At 48.8% G+C, this 24908-nt stretch overlaps 1 protein-coding gene across 1 annotated transcript in view; it reads left to right on the top strand.

Annotated features, from left to right (window-relative positions):
• Window positions 1-9199: 9199 nt before the first annotated feature.
• The window catches only part of BEAN1 (brain expressed associated with NEDD4 1), a gene marked incomplete at its 5' end in the record, with an annotated part of 35572 nt that continues 19863 nt past the window's right edge, over window positions 9200-24908 (top strand). The window contains 3 exons of the mRNA XM_038771831.1: window positions 9200-9338; window positions 9545-9745; window positions 18010-18151. Of these exons, the coding sequence (XP_038627759.1) occupies window positions 9200-9338; window positions 9545-9745; window positions 18010-18151 (482 nt within the window). The remainder of the gene's footprint in view (window positions 9339-9544; window positions 9746-18009; window positions 18152-24908) is intronic.

Genomic DNA, 24908 nt, shown 5'->3' on the forward strand with positions numbered 1-24908 from the left:
CATTAAATCCTTGGAAAACTACAATATAACAGAGATAATAATAATTGTGGTATTTGTTAAGCACTTACCATGTGCCAGGAACTGTACTAAGCACTGGGGTGGATAAAAGCAAATCATGCTGAACACAGTCCCTGTCCCACGTGGGGCTCACAGTCTGAATCCCCATTTTACACATGAGGTAATAGAGGCACAGAGAAGTGAAGTGACTTGCCCAAGATCACACAGCAGACAAGTGGCAGAGCTAGGATTAGAACCCATGACCTTCAGACTCCTAGGCCTGTGCTCTAGCCACTACACCATGCTGCTTTTCAGAGTTGGCAGATACATTCCCTGAAGGTTCCTTGCAAGCCCTCACCCTTTCTGGACCACCTGCCACCAGTGCTTCTGTTAGTAACTCAGAGACTGTTGGAAGAGTTTCCTAGAGGATCGGAGGTGTATTCTGACATTTCCTGCCACAACCCATAGCACCAACTCCACCAGCCCTTATCCACAAGGAGGAATGCATCCTCCCTGGATCCAGAGACAGGGAGTGGAGGAGCACTGGAGCAGATGGAACAAGCTATTGCTCCTGCTTCAGCTCACTACTCCCTAGAGTCTGTCCTTCTAGTTGAGCTCTTGGTAAACAGAGAAGCAGTGTGGCCTAGAGGAAAGAGCACAGGCCTGTGAGTCAGAGGACCTGCGTTCTAATCTCGGCTCTACCAATTGCTTGCTGTACAACCTTGGGCAAATCACTTAATTTCTCTGTGCCTCTGTTTCCTCAACTGTAAAATGGAGATTAAATACCTGTTCTCCCTCTTACTTAGACTATGAGCCCCATGCAGGATAGGGACTATGTCTGACCTGATTAACTTGTACTTACGCCACCACTTAGGACAGTTTTTGACATACAGTAAACTCTTAACAAATACCATTTAAAAAAAAAGCAACAGCAGCTGCAGCAACAGATTCCCTTTGGACCCAGCTCAGTGTGCTGCACCCTGAATATAGTCAGATGAGAGAGCAGAGTATGTAGTATAATAATTAATAATCATCATAATTATGGTATTTGTTATGGTATTTGCTATTATGTGTCAAGCACTGTTCTACACGCTGGGGTAGATACAAGTTAGTTTGGACACAATTCCTGTTATTCATGGGGCTCAGAGTCTAAATAGGAGGGAGAATCCATCAATCAGCGGTATTTATTGAGAGCCTACTGTGTGCAGAACACTGTAGCAAGTGCTTGGGAGAGAACAATACAACAGAGTTGGTAGACAAATGGAGTATGGAGGCTTCTCTCCATGGGAAGTAGTGTAGCCCTGTGGGAAAGAGCACTGGCCTGGGAAGCAGAGGACCTGGATTTTAATCCCAGCTCTGCCACTTACCTGCTGTGTGACCTTAGACAAATCACTTTGCTTCTCTGTACCTCAGTTTCCTCATCTGTAAAATGGGGGTTCAATATCTCTTCTCCCTCCCCTTTGGACTGTGAGCCCAACATGGGGCAGGGACTGTGTCCGGCATGATGATCTTGTATCTACTCCAGTGCTCAGTACAGTGCTTGGTAATGTGGGGGTTGGGGGGAGGGTCTGGATCAAGCCCCCTTAGTGCTCTGACCCTAGCTGTTTTTACAGATTTTGAGAGCCAGCCCCTTAGGGGCCCATCTCAAGTAGACCCACCTAATTGTTTCCATCTTTTGACCGTGTCAAGACTCTAGCTCTCAAAAATACCTTGCTCTTCCCGCCACTTCCCTTTCAACAGGCAAATTCAAGACTTTGTAGTTCAATTTTCTGCAGCTTGTCCTAGAGAAGGTTCCATCCAGAACAGTGACACTCCATTATCTGAAAAGGCAAATGGAAAAGTGTAAATGTAATTCCATGACTCATAAGATGCTAGGTGCCATTTTGGACTTGCAAATCTCCTCTATGTTTAGACCCCGGGTACTCTCCCTTGTCAGACAGCGATGCTCTAAGTTAGGACTTTTCAAAACCATGTACCGTAGTGCTTTGGGGTTCTATGTGAGATCCAAGGTTGGTGCTGGTGCCAGCCCAAACAGAGAAGGGCAACAACTCAGTTCTGGGAACTGGGCTACATCCTGCCGGGGTCCACTGCCAGCAGATCTTCAGTGGCTAGGAAGCAGGGACCAGCAGCTGAAGAGACAGCTAATGACCATGTCGTGAATCCTGGCCTGTGGATGTTGGAGTCATAATTGTTCGAGTGCAGAGCTGATGGAAGCATTCCATGGAGCCTGCATTACTTCAGAACCCTCACTGCCTTCCAAAGGCTGCCTGCAGGTCCTTCACACTAAAACCAGAAGTGGAGCAGAAAATGTCCCAAATGCACAGTCCCACCCAGGTCTCCGCAGGCACATGATCTGAATAAATGAGGCCCTTTCTTGAATTAGCCAAAGTCTATTTTAGGGTCCCAGACGATCTGCATGATGCCCCTGTGGGGATCCAACAGTGGGCCCAGTCCTCGAAAATAATAATAATGGTGGTATATATTGAGCACTTGCTAGGTGTCAAGCCCCAGACTAAGTACTGAGGTAGATACAGTGCCATCAGATCAGACATGGTCCTCCACAGACCACATGAGGCTCAGACCACATGAGGCTCAATAATAATAATAATGGTACTTGTTAAGTGCTTACTATGTGCGAGGCACTGTACTAAATGCCGGGGTGGATACAAGCAAATCAGGTTGGTTGCAGTCCCTGTCCCATGTGGGGCTAGGTCTAAGTAGGAGGAAAAACAGGTATTGAATCCCCACTTGACAAAGGAGGAAACTGAGGCACTGAGAAGTGAAGTAACTAGCCCAAAGACACACAGCAGACCAGTGGTGGAGCCAGGATCTGAACTCATGTCCTCTGACTTCCAGGTCTTGGGGGTCTTTCCTCAGGACTGCCATACTACTTCCTTTACTAATCATCCATGTCTGCGACGGATTTCCAGTGTCCATCCTCCTGGATGATCTGTGCCTCTCCTTTCAAAGCCCACCTCTTCTGTGAAGGCTTCCCTTCACACAGTAAGCACTCCATAAACACGATTGATTAATTGCAACACAAAGCTCCTCTGGCCTGCAGGTAAGAGGATTCATGCTTTTAAAGAGAACAAGACAGGGGGCTTCCAGTTTTGCCCCCGACCCCTGAGAGTCCAGCGTCGTAAGTACAGGCTGACTGTTTGGGTAAGGCCACTGGGGTTAACTCACACTTCCTGAATGCTAAACAAAAGCATGAACTGAAGAGGCCCAGTCATTCTCCTTGCCAAACAGCTCAAAGGAAGTGGATAAAACATTAGGGGGAAACCACACAAAGACAGCAAAAATAAAATCCACTTGGCCACTTAAATTCATCCCTGTGTGTTCCAAGTGAAAACAAGCTGCCAGCGTGCTATGCAGAGAGCAGGCCCTTAAACAAGAACCTTTGTCCCTTTTTACCAATACACAGTGAGAATCATGGAGCAACATCAGGCTTGAATTTTGTTTAGGAAGCACACCTCCACCTTCAAGGTGCATGGAGGGAAGAGGAGGAGCAGGAGGAAGGGGAAAATGGGGGAGGGGAGGCATAAATGTAGGGGGGGGGGGAGAATGAGGGAAGGGGGAGGAGGAGAACGAGGGGGGAGGAGAAGGAAGGGAGGAGCGGGGGAGAAGAGGAGGAGAAGAGGGAAGAGGAGCATGGGAGAATCAGAGGGAGAAGCAGCAGGGGGAGGGAAGGGGGAGGAGGAGAACGAGGGAGGAGGAGAACGAGGGGGGAGGAGAAGGAAGGGAGGAGCGGGGGAGAAGAGGAGGAGAAGAGGGAAGAGGAGCATGGGAGAATCAGAGGGAGAAGCAGCAGGGGGAGGGAAGGAGGAGAAGGAGCACGAGGGTGGTAGGAGGAGAAGCAGGAAGAGGAGGTGAAGAAAGAGGGGCAGGGGGAGGAGGAGGAAGAGAAGCTTGTATGGAAAGCATTCTTCATCACACTGTCACTCTGTAGTTCCATTTGCCCTGGTGGGTGAAACGGACCATGGAACGGACAATAGAAAGGTTTTTTCTCCTAATGGGTAAAGTCCCGGATTCTTGCCGCTATGGCCACCCAGGTCCCCGTGTAAGCCATGTCATCGGGAAAGATTCATTTGCCACTCCAACATTTTTGCCTCTGACATTCCCAATTGGCTGACTGCTAAGGAGATGATCTCACTCATCCAGGCTTTATAATAAGGATGTGCACTGAAAGAAGTGGAAAGTCTTTATCATTGTGGGCAGGGAATGTGTCTGCCAACTCTGTTGTATTGTACTGTCCCAAGTGCTTAGGACAATGTTCTGCACACAGTAAGTGCTCAACAAATACTTTTGATTGATCAATTGATAGATAGCAGCCAGGAAAGTGCACAATTCAGAGGCTGGGCCACCCTTTCCAGCTTGTCAAAGATACCTGAAGGTCAGCTCTCCAATTAATTCCAGTTGCCTTTAATGAAACTCCAGGCAACTGGTGGGAGGGAGAGCAGAGGGTCTCGAGGGCGTCCCCTGTCCAAACAATCAAAAGGACCCACCTACTCCCTGACCAAGCCTTTTTTTAAAATGGTATTTGTTAAGTGCTTACTATGTGCCAGGCACCGTATTAAGCACGGGGGTAGAGACAAGCTTCTCAGTTTGAACACAGTTCATGTTCCCCACTTGGGTTCCCCAGTTTACAGATGAGGTAACTGAGGCCCAGAGAATCAATCAATCAATCGTATTTATTGAGCACTTACTGTGTGCAGAGTACTGTACTAAGCGCTTGGGAAGTACAAGTTGGCAACGTATAGAGACAGTCCCTACCCAACAGTGGGCTCACAGTCTAGAAGAGTGGGCTCAAGTGAAGTGACTTGCCCAAGGTCACACAGCTGACAAGTGGCAGACCTGGGATTAGAACCCAGGTCCTCTGACTCTCACACCCATACTGTTAGAACCCAGGTCCTCTGACTCTCACGCCCATGCTTTTTCCACTAGGCCACACTGCTTCTCCTCTCCAAGATGCAATTCATTTAGTTCATCTTTTTATTTATTATTATCATTTATTCATCAGACTTATTTATTAATTTAAGAAGTGCTGACTACATGCCAAATAGCATGCTAATGGCTGAGGGTAAATACCGGATCATCCATCAAAGTCCCAACACGAGTTTCACCATCTACCCTCATTTGACAGATGAGGAAACTGAGACCCAGAGAGGGGAAAGGATTTCCCCAAGATCAGAAAGCAGGTGGGATTAGAACATGGGTCCCCTGGCTCCCAGTCCTTTCCTTTTTTTTAATTGAATTTGTTTAGCACTTTCTACGTGCCAGGCACTGTAGTAAGCACTGGGATAGATACAAGATAATTATGTTGGATCAGCTATTTATCATTTCAGTCTCAGTTTGAGCAAGCAGTCACTGTGGCGCATTGGTCTTTGGTGAGCTGAGGGAGAGAATGTAATATCAATCAATCAATCAATCAATCAATGGTATTTATTGAGTGCTTACTCTGTGCAGAGCACTGTACTAAGAACATGGGAGAGTGCAATATAACCGAGTTGGTAGACACATTCCCTGCCCACACCGAGCTTCCAGTCTAGAGATTTCCCTTTTTCCATGCTCCCCAATCAGCCACTTTTGCCACCTGGGGTCATCCAGCAAGGATTGTGAACACCTGACTGCCTTCCATCAGAAGTCTCTCCAGTCCATCAATCAGTCAATCGATGGTATTCACTGAATGCTCACAGTGTGCAGACCACTGTACTAAGAGCTTAGTAGAATACAGTGCAATAGCATAGGTGGACCTAATCCCTGTCCAGAAAGAGTTTACGGCCCTAGTCCCCAGTTCTCAAACTGGCGGTGGTTCAGCCTCTTATCACATCACACCTTCCCTATACCATCATTTCCCCTCTCTACCCTCCCTGGACCGAAGTATCGTGGCTTAGTAGAAAGAGAAAGGGCTTGGAAGTCAGAGGTCGTGGGTTCTAATCCCGGCTCCGCCACTTGTCAGCTGTGTGACAAGACACTTAATTTCTCTGTACCTCAGTTACCTCATCTGTAAAATGGGGATTAAGACTGTGAGCCCCACGTGGGACAACCTGATAATCTTGTATCTACCCCACTGCTAAGAACAGTTCTTGGCATATAGTAAGTGCTTAACAAATATTATTATTATTATTAATAATAATAATAACTACGTGACCAGAAGGAAGCTTCAGTTTCAGGGAAAAACTTTGAGGTTCATGAAACCTCGAAGCCCCAGACTCACAAAACTTTCATTCCCAGGAAAGCATTCTGACAAAAAAGATAAACCAGAGTTTTAAAAAAAGCCTCGCTGCGTATTCGCACTCGAGTTGGACTCTGAAAATCTTACCATAAACATTCTGGGCACGTGCTCAGTGTTGTTGTTTACGGGGCCCTCGTTTTGTTTGAATACAAAAATTGCGAATACCTCTGTCTCCCAGCACCCACCCTGCACCCACTCAGCACCCATCCATCCAGGATCTACCCTGCACCCACACGGGCCCCCAGGAGCTAGTCACAATACCTCTCAGCCCACCCCTCCCAACCCCACCATCGCTGCTAACATTGTATCTAAGCCACCTAAATGGTGGATTGTGTTCCACATCCTGTAACCTCTCTGACAAATGCACTTTTCTCAGAAAAAATCAATCTCCACTATGGATTTTCATCCATCCTCCTTTTTCCTTCCAAACTGCACTTTCCAGCCTTCCTCTGGTGAAAGCCCTAACCCGCCACTGACCTGGGTTTGGTTTCGAAGCAATAACCCGGCTCCCTTTGAGGAGGGCTCTGCAGACTGAAATCTGTTCATGTGCTCGGCTAAGTGGTTAGGCAGTTGTTTGACCCATATTAAAAGCCGAAGCGCCTGTAGCGGGACTGTAGCAGAGCTTTCCGGTGCTAATTAGTAATCGAGACTTTTAAGTCTGAAGAGGCAAGTTATTGTACACTGACCTCCATTTGAAACAACTCGGAGCTAAAGGCCAAACAGGCAAAAGAGGAAAAGATTCTTTCTGTTGGAAATTCCTTCCCCCGTACTATTGTCTGAAAGATTGATTGATTCTGGACAGTGTCTAGATCATTCTGCTCCAACTCTTGACTTTCCTTGGCCAATGAAAATGAGTGAAGCTGCAGAGCAACCAGCCAGGCCACTTGGCTCACAGCAACAAAGAATCCATGTAAACCATTTCTGAGCCAAGATGAGAGAGAGAGAGAGTAGAGACAGAAAAAGAGACAAAGAAGAAGGGAAAAAGAAATAGAGAAGGAGAGTGACCCAGAGAAACTTGGCAGGAAAGTGGCCTGGTGTCAGAGACAGAGACCTGTGGGCATGTTGCATCAAATGACTGGGCTCTAATGGCCAAAATTTATATTAGCTCACCCATCCCTGCCATGCCTAAGTGGGGTATTGGCCACTTCAGCTAAGGACTCCTCTGTACCATCTCATGGCTAAAAAAAGGTTGTTCTGCAGTATTCAGTGAGTTGGGTGAAAGGAGGGCAGAAACAGAGTGGCAATAGTAGTAGAACTAATAGTAGTAGTAATAGTTGCCCATCCACCTCCACATCAAACAGAAACTCCTTATCATCAGCTTTTAAGCACTCAATTTGCCCTTCCTATCTTACCTCACTGATCTCCTCCTACAACCCAGCCCACACACTTCACTCCTCTAATACCAACCAATTCACTGCACCTTGAACTCCTCTATCTTGCCACTGACCCCTCACCTTTGATCCAGGAAATAATCAATCATATATATCTAGAGCTTACCATGTACAGAGCACTGTACTAAGCGCTTTGGAAAGTACGATACAACAGAGTAGGTTGGTGCGATCCCTGCCCCCAAGGAGCTTACAATAATACTGGGATCAGTGTGGTTTTGGGCCACCTCAATGCCAAATGTACTCTGGATGAGGAGTGAAGAAAAAATAAATGAAAAGGGCCTACCTGGGTGGTAGATGGCAGAATTGACTTATGCTGGGTGCATGGGTGGGTGGGTGACAGGATGTCAAAGGCCCCCTCTGACACTCACCCTCGAGAAGGGCAACCCAGAAAGTGAAATCAGTAAAAAGCAGCCATCTTCCATTCCTCATTTCTCAATGGCATCTTCCTTGGGCAAGTGGCTTCTGCAGAGCGAAATAGTTTGGCCCCTTTGGCCCCACTGGTGGCCAGCTAAAAGAAGATTCTCATTTGAAAAATCAACATTTTCTCCAGTCAAGCAAATTGGCTCAGCCTAGGGATAGTTAACATGGAGGGTGGCACAGTCCTTGAATGGGATCTAAGCTCTTCCTTCTTCTCTTCCTCCTCCTCTTCCTCCTCCTGTTTGTTTCCCAGAGACCACGCAAGGAAAGGAGCAGCCACTGCTGAGTATTTGGTGATGGGAGCACTGCTCTGATCAGAGGCAGGGGATGGAGTCGATGGCTCTCCCAGCTCTTCCAGGGCTGAGATGCTTGATGTCATCATGGCAGGGCTCCCGGGGAGGGGGACAGTCGAGGCAGAGGAATGGAACCCCGGGAACCTGACCAATAGCTCCCACTAGGCTCTACTCTGTGGCTACCATCACCAGTGATCTGGCCAGGAGGAGAAACAGCACCTCGGACACCCCCCAAGCAAGTGCAGCATGATTTTGGAGAGGATAGGGGGTGAGTGAGCCTGTGATCTCTTTGGGTGGGCTCCCAAACCCACAGCCTAGAGGAGGGAAAGAGGCCCCCAGTTCTCCTGGGGGTGCTCCAAGCCAGAGGGGAAAAGCACCTGGGGCCCAGGCTGGAATAACCAGATCCACTAAATGGAGCTGAACTGGGCCCGGGCTCGGACGGTAACAGGTCCAGCCAGCTTCATGGCTGGATTTCCATAATAACCTCTCTCCTTGGCCTATCAGAATGGCCAGGGGCGCAGCACTAATCAGCCCACACGCATTAACTGGGAGAGAATCCCAGCAGTCACAGAAGTCCAGTCCAAATATTCCGCTCTGCTAAATTCCTCCCCTGCTCCCAACCCTCCTGGCCAGAACGTCCTCCCCAATTGTTCCCTGGGTTCAAGGCCGTTCAGATTCTCCCATGCCTTCTCTCTCCCCGGTGAAAAGGGAAATTGACTTTTGTTTTGCAGAGCTGAGTCAGCCTGGACCCCAGTGAACACAGTGCCATTGGCCACCCCCACCTGCTTCTGCTGAAGGAGGGACAAGAGAAGGCCACAGCGGGCAAATCTCACCAGATGGCCATTGCTCCCACAGCTGCTTTTTGACCCCCAGTGTCCCGAGCCATCCACGCAGGCGAGCGAGACAAGCAGGAGAGTGAGAAGACAAGGCAGAACAATCAGAGCCTACAGCCTGCGGATGACGGCCCTAGGTTAGGTCACTTGGCTCTCTCTTCTCGTGGTCCTGGTAAGCGACTGCCACGGCAGTGGGTCCCTCTCCCCGGGGGCCGACCTGGGCCTTGTTTGCTCTGCTCCCACCCCAACCCACAAGTGAGGCACCCACTGGTGCTGTGGACCCACGGGCGCTCACTGAATTCTGGCAAAACCCACCCCACACCCACACCACTACCACTCACTGACCTTTCCTTTGTCTCCTCTGCCGCTTTCCTTCAGTCCACCCAAACCAGAGCAGCCCCATGAGCGAGTTCCCCAGCTACAGCGAGACCATCAATGACCCTGGTCTGCTGGTGTCCCCACTCCTGGTGGCCGGCGTCGTGATCGGCCTGGTGCTGTTCCTCTCCTGCATGACCATCATCGTGGGCGGCCTGCGGAAGGAGAGGCGGCTGAGGCGCCAGAACCTCAGCAGCGCCTATGGTGAGCCCCCCGCCCCGCTGTTACCTGAGGACACCCAGAGTAACTGGAGCAGCAGTGAATCCCAACGAGAGATGGGAGAGCAGTTGACAGGAAAGGGGTTGCTGCCTGAACAGCCACTCAGTGAAGCCAATGGCTGGGGTTGGGGGGCGGGTGGTTTAGTTCAGAGGGAAGGAGAGAAGGTTGTTGAGGACACAAAATTCCCATTATTCCTATGCCCCGCTGGGCTTACCCTCCCCCACGGCCCCTCCATCACAGGCCAGAGCCCGATTTAATCTTGAAACAGACATTCATGGCACCAGGGAGGATGCTGGAGCAGCTGACTGGCTCACTCCTCCCCAGACCGGGTGCTGGGACATGCCCCCGACTGATCCCACTCTCACATACATGCCAGAAGTCAAGCAGAGATGGGCCGAAGCCAGCCAGCTGAGGGGGGCCGACTTGGTAAAGGACAGGGTCAGGGCTAGGGCTCCCAGCCTGGTGTCCGGCGGCCGACCTGGTCGGCAGAAAAAGAAATCCCTCTCAACTGAACACTCGGGTGCCTCATCTGAGCTCCAAATGCTCAGCTAGACCTGGGGAAGCAAGCTCAGGTTCCCTGCATGGGGAGGCCCGTTCTGGGAATCTCCCCAGAGCCAGAAAATACCCCGGTTGCCCTCTGTCCCAGCAATTCCCGAGGGAAGGCCAGGTACAGAGTGAAAGACTGGTGAAGGCCCCAGGGCTGAGGGATCGGCGGTTGCTCCAGCAGGTGCCAAAAATGCCCTAGCCCAGCTACTTATTGTCCTGTCTTTTCCGCTCCCCAGGGGTGGTGATCCCACATGGGGGCCTGTTCCAAGGTTCCAGAGCTGACAGCAAACCTCTCCTCTGGCCCGGTCTGGGGCATCAGCAAGGAGCACTCCCCAGCACTAGGTTTTGTGTTTGGAAGGCTGTCCCTCACACCCTAAGGTATTGGCCTATGGGCAGTATCCCTGAGGTCTCCCAGGCCAATCAACCCAGAACCGAAGTACAGGGCAAATGGTGTCCAGCTCAATATTCCAAACACGCCTGATGCTGCCCCCTGCAGCGAGCGCCTAACAAAGAGGGAGTGGGTCCACAGTACGCCAAGCAATCAATTAATCAATGGTATTTATTGAGCGCTTACTGTGCACAGAGCACTGTACTAAGCATTGCCTTTTTTCATTGCACCCTCTCCTGCCCTGCAAGTTGAAGCTGCTTGGGGCTGCATGACAGGAAGCTGACCCGCAGTTTGACATGGTCAGGCCTCAGCAAACCTGGCAGGCAGGTATGTCTCCATGGGGCCAGGCCACTTTCCTTTTGAGGGCCACTCCAGGCTTGAAACACTGGTCACCTCCTCTGATAACAGTCCTGCTGAAGCCAGCCCTCAGCTTGCTGGTGGAACCTGGATTGCCAGAACAAATTCTGGAAAATGCTCATTATAAAGCATTATAGAGAGTTCATTTCAGGTGCCCAGAGACCCTGCTGTCTGCCAGGAGGCCCTTCCAGCACAACGGAAAACCCCAGGAGATCGGGATGCCCTTCCTCCCCACCCCCCATTACCTTCACAGTCCTTTGCCGGGGACGAAGGCAAAACAAGGCCTACTGTGTGGGCTGCTGGTCCTGACCAGGGGGTGGGGGTGAGGAAGGGGAGGGGTAGTGCGGATGGTTCAGTGTGAGCCATCACCACCACCACAAACCCAGATGCACATCCCACTAACTTAGGTGAATAGAGGCGTTAGATGAAAGCTCCTCAAGGGCAGGGACTGTGAATTCTACTTCTATTGTCTGCTCCCAAAGGCCTAGTTCAGTGGTCTGCACACATGAGACCGAGGAGGAAGCGGAGGATGCAGCAGGAGTGTTCAACAACCCCGGCTGTCAAGCAACCTTTTTGGGAAGGCCCCGCTTCCTGCAGCTGCGGGAGAGGTTTGAAAAGTGCCCTCAGCATTGCCTGCCTCACCCACAGCCACACCTCTTACCGAAGCCCCCCTCCGGCCTGGAGATGCCCTTCCCACCCACCCCCACAGCACAGATGGTGAGGGACTCGGAATGATGAAATCCATGGCTCGTGAGCATGGCTGCCTGCCAGGGATGGGACACGGGCTTTCAGGAGTGTCTGACCTGGGCTCTGCCCACCTCTTGAAGAGTTTGGCAGCCCCGAGAAGTTCATCTGGACCCTAAGATCGCCCCCCCCATTATGATGTGGTTGGTTGCATCCCAACTGGGGGCAGGCCTTGCCAGATCCTTCCCCCAACACCAATGGAATAAAGCAGGGTGGGCTTGTTCAACCCACTCTACACAGCCTCACTTGAGAGAATCTGCACAAAGTAGGCACTCAACACAGTGGTCTGCCCCACAGTAGATGCTCAACATGTCACTCAGCACACAGTAAGTGCTAAGTACCGTGCTCCATACAAAGTGGACTCCTGGTTCATTGCTCCGCACCCAGCAGACGTCTGGGCAGCATTCTCCCAAAACAGGCAGCCACTATCTACAGTGCAGCTTTCACTGAACGTGTCGGGAAGGACACTGTTAAGGAATCAGAGAACGTCGGACCGACCACGTGTGCCTGTCCAGATAGAGGGTGCCACTGGGTCAGGGGCAGCGGGGCGGGGGACAAGAGGTCAGTACTTCAGAGCGAGTCCACTGGATGTGAGTTCTGCAAGAACGCCTTCCCCCCGCCCTCCCTTCACACTCTTGGAGAGCTCTAGCGAACATCTCAGAGAACACCCAAACAGGCATTCCGGAGAAGAAGCAGAGTGTTGTGGCGTCAGAGGGAGAAGTTGACTTGTTTCTAGGAAGAGATGATGATTCGGATCACCTACCCTTACAGAGATTATGCGGATTAATGTGAAAGATCAGAACGTCCCAAAGAACTGATTTGCACAAGCCATTAGGAGACTTCAGTGGCCAGTGGGAAAAGGCAGAGCAGGAGGTTTTCCTGCAGATGAAAAAGACAAAAAAGGCCCGGGTTGGAATGGTGATCAATCCATCAATCAATGGTATTTGATTGATGATGACATCATTTGCACTTTGCCTGACTGGAGCAGCAGGATGATGAAGACAGGCTGGTTTCTGCAAGAAATGCATCACGTTGGAGCTTCCCCAGCCATGGAGGACTGCAATGGGGCACTGGGAGGCAGGAATCCCCAGCCCTGAAGCCGGCTGCCACTGCAGCAGACTGACTCGAGTATATCGGGGCAGTAAGCTCGGTGTGGTTCCTTTCCAGGGGACAGCCCTTGGGCCACGGACCAGGTCCTGACATTCTGCCAGTCTCTTTCCAGTGGGGCATTATCAGCCAGGCCAGTTCACCAGGCCCAGCCACCATTCACCGACCGGCGAGACGGCACCAAGTCAGACCGTCCAGGTCAGGGTGGCAGTGAGGGGGGCCTAGCGGGAGGCCCACGGGACGGGCAGTCAGATGACCTGGGTTCTAGTCCTGGCTCTGTCTCTGGCCTGCCGTGTGATCACAGGCAAGTCAATTCACCTCTCCCCCGGCCCTCAGTTTCCTCCTCTGGAAAATGGGGCTCAGATCCCAGCTCTCCCTCCCTCTTAGATTGTGAGCCCCGAGGGGAAAAGGGGCTGGGTCTGATCTGATCAGCTTGTATCCTCCCCAGCGCTTGGCACACAGTCAGCACTTAATAAATACCATCATAATTGTAATTATTATTATTGTTGTTGCTCTTGTTGTTGTTGTTGTTGCTGCTGTTATTATTATTATTATTATCAAACAGCCCGGCCCCAGTGACAACGTCCGCGGGCAGCGCTGACCTGCGCCGGCCCTTCAACAGTAAATGATGGACCAAGAGGCAGCAAGGCTAGGGGCCAGGAGTCCCAAGTGGCAATCAGACCCTGCCCATTCCGGGCAGTTTCAGGGCCAAGCCTGAGGCCCCGGGGTCCAGGTGGGTTACTTGGCACTGGTTGACATAACCAGTGAAGATCACTGATCACTGGAATCGCTGGCAATTTACAGTTGGCATCGGAGTGTTTCTCAAACTGTTCCCCTGGCCTTTCCACAGAATCAGGCTTTCCGGGGAAATCTTTCACTTGGTGCCATTCCAGGCCCTCTGTGATTGGGCTCAATTTGGGAGGCTTTAGATGGCTGAACGATCCACCTGTCTTGGCGATCAATGTCTGATAATTACTGAAGAAAATTCCCCAAGGAAATCATCGGAGTAGGTCCCGCCAGGTGACTCCCTGGGGCCGGGGCCCTCCCAGACCCCCAGGGATCACTTACTTTCCAGAAAGGGTCAAATGGGATAATGCAAGCCTAAAGGGGTTGATGCACTTTGTCATCATCATCATCATCCTCTTTCTCCTCCTCCTCCTCATCATCATCAGTGGTATTTACTGAGTGCTCAGTACTATGCTGAGCACATGCTGCAGGCCCAGCACTGTGCTGAGTGTTTGGGAGAGTTCCACAGAAGCATGACATTCGCTCCTGCCCTCCAGGAGCTCCCGATCAAGTAGGGTAGACCGGCAGACATGCAGTGAGCGGGACGAATATCAAGGATTGGGCAGGAAGTAGTAGAAACTTGGCCTAGTGGAAGGAGCTTGGGCCTGGGAGTCAGAGGGCTGAATTCTATTCCCGGCTCTACCATGTACCTGCTGTGTGACCTTGAGCAAGTCACTTAACTTCTCTGTGCCTCATCTGTAAACTGGGAATTAATACTGTGAGCCCCACGTAGGACAACCTTGATTGTCTTCAAAAACAGTGCTTGGCACATAGTAAGCACTTAGCAAATACCAACATTATTATTATTATTAGCTTGTATTTACCCCAGGGCTCAGTACAGTGCCTGGCCCATAGTAAATGCTTAACAAATACAACTTAAAAAAAGTGCCCCCTGGCAGATCACAGGTCCATGCTTTTTCCTCTATTTCTAACTTTCCTTCCAAACAACTAGAGCCCTCAAGCTTTCCCAGGAACTGCTGATTTAATTGTGCCTCTGCAAGTGGTTTGGAAAGGTCAGGGGGCTGGCTTCTTTTCAGAAGCATTAAGCAGTATTGACATTTGAAAATAGTGCCCCTCTGAGGTGGGGCTGCAGTGGGCCCATTCAATTTGGGGGCATTGCTTTTTGGTGACATTTGCGGTGATGGAGGTGGCAGCAGCAGTCAAGAGTAGACCATCCAAATGGAAATCACTCTCCCCTCGTTGAAGGGGGCATCCTCTGACAATAGCCAAGTATCTCTCTGCCCCCCGGCTTCATTCAGGTGCTCTATTATGCAGAAATGTTGGTGGTTCAACAGGCTCCTGGTTTTCAGCATGTACTGTTGGCTTTCAGACTGCCATTTCTATAAATGAGGCCACGGGGTTGGGATCAAGCAGTCATTTTAGCTCAGATTTTGCACAGTTTATTGTTCATTTGCTTTAAGTAGGCATCTAACTGGACAGTTTATTGAAGTGCCCCACTGACAATGCAATCAGGGGAAATGAAGTGAATGGCCATCGAAATTAATCCTCCTCACCCCACCATCTTGGGAGTGACTCCCACTTTGCTGCCTTTGCTGTCTCCCCATCTCTCTGGTCCCCCAAAATGCTCCAGACTGGGGGCTGGGGAGTTTAGATGGGGTGACCTCGGGGAAAAACAGGCCCCAGAAGTTCTAGGGGCATCGAAGCCCTCCTTCCTCTCTCTTCTCCTCTAACGGTCCTCTCACAGTCAGGCCTGGTTGAGAATTTAGTGCCAGTGGAATAGAGGAGGGAACTGAGGAAATGGGTCGAGGGTGGAGATTCCCCCAAGATTTCACTCCCAGCCAGTGATAAAACCTAGGGTTGGTCCTGGAGTGACGGCTCTGGATGATGGATGGTGGATAATGGATTGAGAATTCTGGATCCTGTGGTCTAAATTCCAACCTCCCCTATTGTGGAAAACTGTACTAAATTGAACATCTCATCTTTCCTCCAAATCCTCTCCTTTACCTCACTTTCCCATCACCGTTGACAAGACCACCACCATCCCATCACCCCAGCCTGTAACCTGGGCATTATCCTTGACATCTCACTTTCAACCCCCATATTCAATCTGTCACTGGACCCTGTTGGTTTTATTTTCACATCTCCAGAATCCACCCCTTCCTCTCCATCCAAACTGCCACGATGCTGGTTCAGGAACTTGTCATATCCCTCACCTCACTTCTCTCCTTCTACAACCCTGCCCGCACACTTCATTCCTCTAGTACTTACCTTCTCACTCGATCTCAACTGTCTTGCCACCGACCCCCAGCCCACGTCCTGCCTCTGGCCTGGAATGCTCTCCCTCCTCAAATCAAACGGACAATTACTCTCCCCAACTTCAAAACCTTATTGAAGGCACATCTCCTCCAAGAGGCTTTCCCAAACTGAGCCCCACTTTTCCTCAGCTCTCACTCCCTTCTGTGTTGCCCTGACTTGCTCCTTTGCTCTTCCCCCCTCCCAGCCCCACAGTACTTATGTACACATCTGTAATTTTATTTATTTGTATTGATGTCTGTCTCCCCCACCTCTAGACTGTAAGCTCATTGTGGGCAGGGAATGCCACTGTTTATTGCTGTGTTGTACTTTCCCAAGTGCTTAGTATCGAGCTCTGCACATAATAAGCGCTCAACAAATACAATTGAATGAATCAATGAATCCCATCTCAACTACTGCATCAGCCTCCTGTCTCTGCCCTCCAGTCCATACTTCACTCTGCTGCCCAGATCAATTTCCTAAAATATCATTCTGTGCACAACTTTCCAATCCGCAAAAACCTCCCATGGTTACCCATTCCTCTCTACAACAAAGAAAAACTCATCCTCATGGTCTTTAAGGCCCTCAATCAGATCGCTCCTCCTACTTAGCCTCACTCCTCTCCCACTACACCGCAGCTCGCACGCTTTACTTCTCTCAAACCTACCTACTCACTGTGCCTCATTTTCATCTCGCTCTCCACCAACTCCTTGCTCACCCTCTCCCTTCTGCCTAGAATTCCTTTCCCCTTTGCATCTAGCAGACCACTACTCTTCCCATCTTCAAAGCCCTTTTGAAATCGCACCTCCTCCAGAAGGCCTTTCCCAATTAACCTCCCATCTCCACATCCTATCCCCACCCCCACTACTTTGGCACTTTGGCATCACCTAAGCACTTTGGTACTCATGCCCCCATGCCCAACACCCCCCACACTCTGTTGCTTTTCCCTACCTATAGTTTATTTTTGGGTCTGTCTCTCCCACTAAACTGTAAGCTCCTTGAGGGCAGGAATCGTGTCTACTTAACGCTATTGTCCTCCCTCAAGTGCTCAGTACAGTGCTCTGGCACTGAGACTGTGAGCCTCTGGTGGGACAGGGACTATGTCTGATCTAATGATCTTGTTTCTCCCCCAGTGCTGAGCACAATGCTTGAAACATAATAAGGGCTCAATAAATACTATCATTATCATAAGCTTCATTGTACTAAGCACTAGACTAAGACTACAGTAGAGGTAGAAGACATGCTACTGCCCTCCAGGGGCTTATGGTCTAAAAGGTGGGGGAGGAAAGGAAGATGTAAGCCTTTCACAAACACTACAGCTGCTGACAGCAGGAATACAGAAGTATAAGTAGATGAGTAAATATGTGTAAATCAATCTAAGTCAAAAATGTGCATAAATGCTATCTGTGGCTGTTGGATGGACATGACCTGGGATGGGGCGGTACTTAATCAGGGAAGGCCTCTCTGGAAAGTGGGAAGCAGTGAAAAAAGCCCAGGCCCGGGAGTCAGAGGACCTGGATTGTAATCCCAGCTCTGCCAATTGTCTGCTGTGTGACCTCGGGCAAGTCACTTCATTTCTCTGTGCCTCAATTTCCTCATCTATAAAATGGTGATAAAATCCTACTCCCTCCTACTTAGACTGTGAGTCCCATGTGGGACAGGGACTATGTCCAACCTGATTATCTTGTATCTTCCCCAGTGCTTAATCCAATGCATGGCACACAGTAAGTACCTAATAATAATAATAATAATAATAATAATAATAATAATTGAAGATGGGGAGAACTGTATTTCCAGAATGCCAAGAGCCTTTCCCAGCTACCTTCCTCTTTCCCGGAGGCCTCTGGGAAGACTGGAAAGCGAAGTGGGCAAGTCAGGCATTTATCCAGAGTGGATAAGGAACTTATTAATGAGGGTGCCCAAGGCAGTTGGGAGAAACCAGATAAGGAACTTAGACCTGGTTTTATGTAACCATCCATTTTCACTCTCAGCTTGCTGTATCCTCCCTATTGCAGGTGAGTGGCGTTACCTGAGCACAAAGACTCAACACTCACTGTTTCCTTTCCAGCTCCTGATAGCTTCTCCTTTGGCGATTCCATTGGAGAACTGAGGTCCACTTGCTTTGAAGAATTCCCTCCAGACTTCGACTTTGAGTCCTTCCTAGAGTCGCAGCCCCAACCCAATGTGATGTATTCGGATTTACCTCCACGGTAAGGGGCTCAGCTTTTTAAAAAGTTCAGAATGTTTGGTCTGGGCAAAAGTATCACTTTCTCCTTTGAAAATCAAGATTGGGGTAGATTATTGTAGATCTGTGAAGGCTTCTTTTGACTCAGCTTCATATCAACACACCCTTCCCTCAGTCCCTGCTCCCCTCACCCCTCCACCCTCACCCCAAATTGCTGATGTTGGACTCTTCCATCTCACATTAACACCAAGACATGGATTAGGAGGAGCTGCAGACTTCTAGCGAAATGGAGACACTCTGATGATTTGGATCGGTCCATTAGAACTACCAAGTGCATGAAACATACTCTCTTGCTTTTGAATCACCCATTGCCATCAGTGTTTGAGGGAACTCATTCTGAGGAGTTTCTCTAAATGACCGCTCAACTTTGGAGGCTGGGAGGAGGGTGGTAAATATAGGCAATTAATTAACTTTGGAAGTTGTGGAAGTCAGAAATCCGAATAGGTTCAAGAAAGGTTTGGAGATGTTCACTGTTGACAGGTCCTCTAAAGGAAAAGGGTTTGGGTTTTTTTGATAGCATTTATTAAGCGCTATGTGCAAAGCACTGTTCTAAGCGCTGGGGAGGTTACAAGGTGATCAGGTTGTCCCATGGGGGCTCACAGTCACAATCCCCATTTTACAGATGAGGTAACTGAGGAACAGAGAAGTTAAGTGACTTGCCCAAAGTCACATAGCTGACAATTGGCAGAGTGGGGATTTGAACCCATGACCTCTGACTCCAAAGCCCATGCTCTTTCCACTGAGCTGGTCCATTGCTACCCATTGAGGCACCCATCACACTGCTTCTCCTAGCATCCTTTGATGCCACTGCTGCTGGAAACCTAATGCTGGGCTGGATGGATCATTGGTCTGAACCAGCGTGACACTTCTTAGGGTCCTATGATAGCATCTTTATTTCTAGACAAGCTGCATTTGATTATTTAAGTAGACTGGGACTTGGAAATGAGTTAGTACATCTGACTACCCTGAAAAGTTCATGAAGAGTCTGAGACTGCTTTCTGATCGTAATAATGATAACGATGATGATGATTATAATAATGATATATTAATGACAATAATAATAATTGTGGTATTTGTTAAACATTTACTATGTGCCAAGCACTGCGAGAGATACGAGATAATTAGGAAGCAGCATGGCTTAGTAGATAGAGCACAGGTCTGGGAGTCAGAAGGACCTGGGTTATTGTTATTATTATATTTATTGCTATAGTATTTGTTAAGTGTTTACTATATGCCAAGCACTGTTCTAAGCGCTGGGGTAGATACAAGGTAATCAGGCTGTCCCACGTGGGGCTCACAGTCTTAATCCCCATTTTACAGATGAGGTAACTGAGGCACAGAGAAGTGAAGTGACTTGCCCAAAGTCACACAGCTGACAATTGGCAGAGCTGGGATTAGAACCCACAACCTATGACTCCCAAGCCCGTGCTTTTTCCACTCTAATCCTGACTCTGCCACATGTCTGCTGTGTGAACTTGGGCAAGTCACTTCACTTCTCTGTACCTCAGTTACCTCATCTGTAAAATGGGGATTAAGAGTGTGAGCCCCATGTGGGACAGGGACTGTGTCCAACCTGATTAACTTGTATCTACCCCGTTGCTTAGAACAGGTTTGGTACATAGTAAGCTCTTAGCAACTACCATAATTATTTATTTATCATGTAATAGGTACTACATGGGCTCACAGTCTAAGTAGGAGGGAGAATAGGTATTGAATCTCCATTTTGCAGATGAGGGAACTGAGGTACAGAAAGGTGATGTGACTTGCTCAAAGTCACACAGCAGGCAAGGAGCAGAGCCAGGATTAATAATAATCATAATAACTATGGTATTTGTCAAGCATGTACTATGTGCCAGGCACTGTACTAAGTGCTGGGGTGGATGCAAGCAAATACGGTTGGACAGAGTCCCTGTCCCAAATGGGGCTCACGGTCTTAATTCCCATTTTACAGATGAGGTAACTGAGGCACAGAGAAGTAAAGTGATTTGTCCAGGGTCACACAGCAGGCAGGTGGTGGGGCTGGGATGAGAACCCAGGTCCTCTGACTCCCAGGCTTGGGCTCATTCCACTAGGCCATGCTTCATATCCTGATGCCAGGCTAGTCAGGGCAGAACTGAGGATGTCCTGTCCAATCCATTCCCCATCACCAATGGGATAAATAAGGGATGCGTGGTTGGCCAGATCCTGTCCAATCTGTTCTACACAGCCAGGCTGGAGGACATGGCAAGAGACTTGGACGGAGTGTTAGAATATGTTTCTGGTTCTCCAGAATACACAACTTGGCCCAGTGGAAAGAGTCCAGGCCTAGGAGTTAGAGACCTGGGTTTTAATCCCAACTCTGCCACTTGCCTGCTATGTGACCCCGGACAAGTCATTTCACTTCTTGGAGCTTCAGTCTCCTCATCTGTAAAGCGGGGAATCGATACCTTTTCTATGGTATTTGTTAAGCACTTACTTTTTGTCAAGCACTGTTCTAAGCGATGGAGTAGGTACAAGTTAATCAGATCAGATAAAGTCCCTGTCCCACTGGGGCTCACAGTCTAAGTAGGAGGGAGAACAGGTATTGAATCCACATTTTACAGTTGAGGAAACTGAGGCACAGAGAAGGTAAGTGCCTCACCCAAGGTCACACAGCAGGCAAGTAGCAGGCCCAGGCTTTTTCCACTAGGCCATGCTATTCTCTCTGCTACTTAGATTTTGAGCCCCATGTAAGCTAGGGACTGCATCCTACTTGATTATCTTGTATCTAACCCAGCACTTAGTGTACTTGTACTTGGGCAAGTCACTTAACTTCTCTGGGCCTCATTTCCCTCCTCTGCAAAATGGGAATAGAGACTGTGAGCCCCATGTGGGACCCAGATAGCATACAACCTGAATAACTTGCATCTACCCCAGCACTTAGTACAGTGCCTGGCACATAGTAATCACTTAACAAATACCATAAAAAAGACTACATCCTAGAGACACATATTCAAGAAGACATGAGAATCATTGTAAATCAGTTTGCCAAAACCTGCTACAACTCTAAAGAATACTGAGGTAATGCATTGACATACACCAGGGTAGTCATAAACTCAACCAAAAATTCCTATTGGCAACACAGAGCTAATTGCTGTCAGAGCATTCTGTTACCTAGACCTGATGCTGACCAAAGAAGCAATTAATCCAAGCACTTATCATATCACACCTTAACTACTGCATGAGCCTCCTCGCTGACCTCCAATCAATCAATGGTATTTATTGAACGTTTACTGAGGACAGAATACTGTAGTAAGCATTTGGGAGAGTTCAATACAATATAGTTGATATACATGTTCCCTGCCCACAAGGAGCTAACAGCCTGAGGGGCGGAAACAGACATTAAAATAAATTATGAATATGAACGTAAGTGCAGTGGGGCTGAGCTAACTGTACTAAGCACTGGGACAGATACAAGGTAATCAGGTCCCACAAAGGGCTCACATTCTAAGTAGAACAGGTATTGCATCCCCATTTGGCAAATGAGGGAACTGAGGCACAGAGAATAATAATAATAACAACAATTTTGGTATTTGTTAAGCACTTACTATGTGTCAGGCACTGTCCTAAGCACTGGAGTAGATACAAGCAAATTGAGTTGGACACAGTCCCTGTCCCGCATAGAGCTCACAGTCTTAATCCCCATTTTACAGATGAGGTCACTGAGGCCCAGAGAAGTGAAGTGACTTGCCCAAGGTCACTCAGTAGACGAGTGGTGGAGCTGGGATTAGAACCCAGGTCCTCTGAATCTCAGGCCCATGCTTTACCCACTAGACCACACTGCTTCTCATCGAACCTAGGCTCATCACAATACAACTGCACTGGGTGGGACATGAGACAAGACTGGACAGCAGCCGGAGACCCAAACAGCTGCTGTATGGCAAACTGATACTGGGAAACCGAAAGCCAGGAGGATTGAGAAAATGTTTCAAAGACAGGGTAAAATAAATCCACTGCTATCAAGAAAAGAGCAGGCGCTTCATAAGGATCGAGATACAAGGATGCCAAAGCAAAAATAGCGCAAACAGCAAACCCGACAACTCAGTTGTAGATCCCACATTGGTCTTTCCAGTCACACATGCGCCCTTAAGGGAATTTCACCATCCGTGAGGTCTGCTCAACGGCTATATAGGGAAGCATCAGTAAAATATGAAGAAACCAGCTGTCCAACATAGGGAGATCATAATGTAATCCAGATTTGGAGACGGTTTGAGCTGACTACTTAAGATGATGCACAGTGCTGCTAATGAATTTATCCTGAACACTCACATTGTTGAGATTAAATCAAGGTCCCTGGAGATCTCTAGACCAGGAAACAACAGCCGTCACATTAAGAGGTAGTTAAGCCTTTCCGGCTTTATTCCGATGCTGAGCAGAAGAATCATTAGCTTCTGGGTAGAAGATTAGAAGAACTCACCTGTCTCTCCCAGCTTCTGTAACCTCCAGGACCTCCCTGTGGGTTTAGGATATCCAGGGAAAGTAAGAATTTGCCTCTGGGACGCAGGAGTTGCTCAGCAGGCTGCCAGTAGTCCACGCATCCTGCCATTTTTCCCAGCCCCCCTCAGTCCCAGTTTGTCACTCTTTGATTAGAGGCCAACTTCAGCCCCTGGTACATTTACTCCATAAAAACACCCACCACCACCCACCCCAAAGTGCAGAAGAGTTTCTCAGCTCCCGGAGTTGAATTTGGAAACCTTTGGTGTCTGAAGGCTTAACAGCAACAGCCGCAGCACCCTCTTCAGCTCTCCTTCAAGGAATGCCACTCTTCTCATGGGACTCTCAGGGCTTGGGAGCTTCTCCCCTGGAACCCCAGTGCTGGGTAGGTGCTAAAGTTCCTCTCAGCAGTGCCATCTGATCCTTCAGGACTGGTCTGCCCTCGGTTTCCCTGCTCCTCCACCAGCCTCCCTTCACCCTGCTGCTGTCATCTTCTTTGCCAATCCAGGGACAACCCAAGGATATCCTACCCAACCCCCTTCTTGGCTCCCAGCCTGCTGATTTCCCTTTTCTGGAGCTTTTGAGAGAGGAAAGAAGAGAGGAAGGGGTGGGCCCCAGCCTTACTCCAGGGGTGCTCCCCGAGGGAGAAGGACATCTACCAAGCACTGGCACTGGGCTGGACAGAGAAGTACCATCTTTTAATAAAGAAACTCTCCAACACCCAAATCACATTAGCTACTGCCCTTGAGATGGATGGACTTGTAACTAGAGGAACAGAGTGGTAAAGCAGAATAATAAGTCGAGAAAGCCTCTTCCTTCCCTTTTCCTGCTTTTACAACAGTATTGGGTGTCTCATTTCTCAGCCTACGTAACCTTAGTTCTCTAGCCAGGCTCAGGCTTGGAGAGGATCAGGAATCCTGGGAAACATCCGAGGAACACCTGATCTGCCATAGAGCGACTACCAGAAAGCAGCACTGCAGGTTCAGGGGCCTGCCTGGCTCCCAATGGGCCCGATCCAATTCATTCATTCATTCAATCGTATTTATTGAGTGCTTACCGTGTGCAGAGCACTGTACTAAGCGCTTGGGAAGTACAAGTTGGCAACATATAGAGACGGTCCCTACCCAACAGTGGGCTCACAGTCTAGAAGGGGGAGACAGACAACAAAACAAAACATATTAACAAAATAAAATAAATAGAATAAATATGTACAAGTAAAATAAATAGAGTAATAAATATGTACAAGCATATATACATATATACAGATGCTGTGGGGAGGGGAAGGAGGGGTAGAGGAAGGAGGAGGCTCAGTCTGGGAAGGCCTACTGTTGGAGAGTTGGAGAGTTTCTTTATTACTAGCCTCCATCCCCGGGACACCACATGACATCTGACAAACTAATAATTAATAAGAAGAATTGTGGTATTTGTTAATCTCATACTATGTGCCAGCCATTGTACTAAGTGCTCGGATAGATGCAAATAATAACAATAATAATTATGATATTTGTTAAGTGCTTAATCAATCAATCAATCGTATTTATTGAGCACTTACTGTGTGCAGAGCACTGTACTAAGCGCTTGGGAAATACAAGTTGGCAACATATAGAGACAGTCCCTACCCAACAGTGGGCTCACAGTCTAGAAGGCTTACTGTGTGCCAAGCACTGTTCTAAGCACTGGGGTAGATACAAGGTAATCAGGTTGCCCCATGTGGGGCTCACAGTCCTAATCCCCATTTTACAGATGAGGTCACTGAGGCCCAGGGAAGTGAAGTGACTTGCCCAAGGTCACACAGCAGACAAGTGGCAGAGCGGGGATTAAAACCCAAGTCCTTCTGACTCCCAGGCCCATGCTCTATCCACTACACTATGCTGCTTCCCTTCACAGAGGCACAGAAGCCCCCCGCCCTGATGTGCAACATCCAGGAGTGGGTATCCTCTATCGGGGCCCTCGAAGAGAAAGAGCCCACCAATCTTTTGCTGAGAGATAATAATGATAATAATAATAATAATAATAATAATAATAATAATAATAATAATAATAATAGTATTTGTTAAGCGCTTACTACTAATAATAATAATAATAATGGAATTTGTTAAGGGCTTACTATGTGTGAAGCACTGTTCTAAGCACTGGGGGGGATAAAAGGTGATCAGGTTGTCCCTTGTGGAGCTCACAGTCTTAATCCCCATTTTACAGATGTGGGAACTGAGGCTCAGAGAAGTTAAGTGATTTGCCCAAGGTCACACAGGAGGCATGTAGCAGAGCCA

This window comes from Tachyglossus aculeatus, chromosome X1 (genome assembly GCF_015852505.1).
Source record: "Tachyglossus aculeatus isolate mTacAcu1 chromosome X1, mTacAcu1.pri, whole genome shotgun sequence".
Lineage (NCBI taxonomy): Eukaryota > Metazoa > Chordata > Mammalia > Monotremata > Tachyglossidae > Tachyglossus > Tachyglossus aculeatus.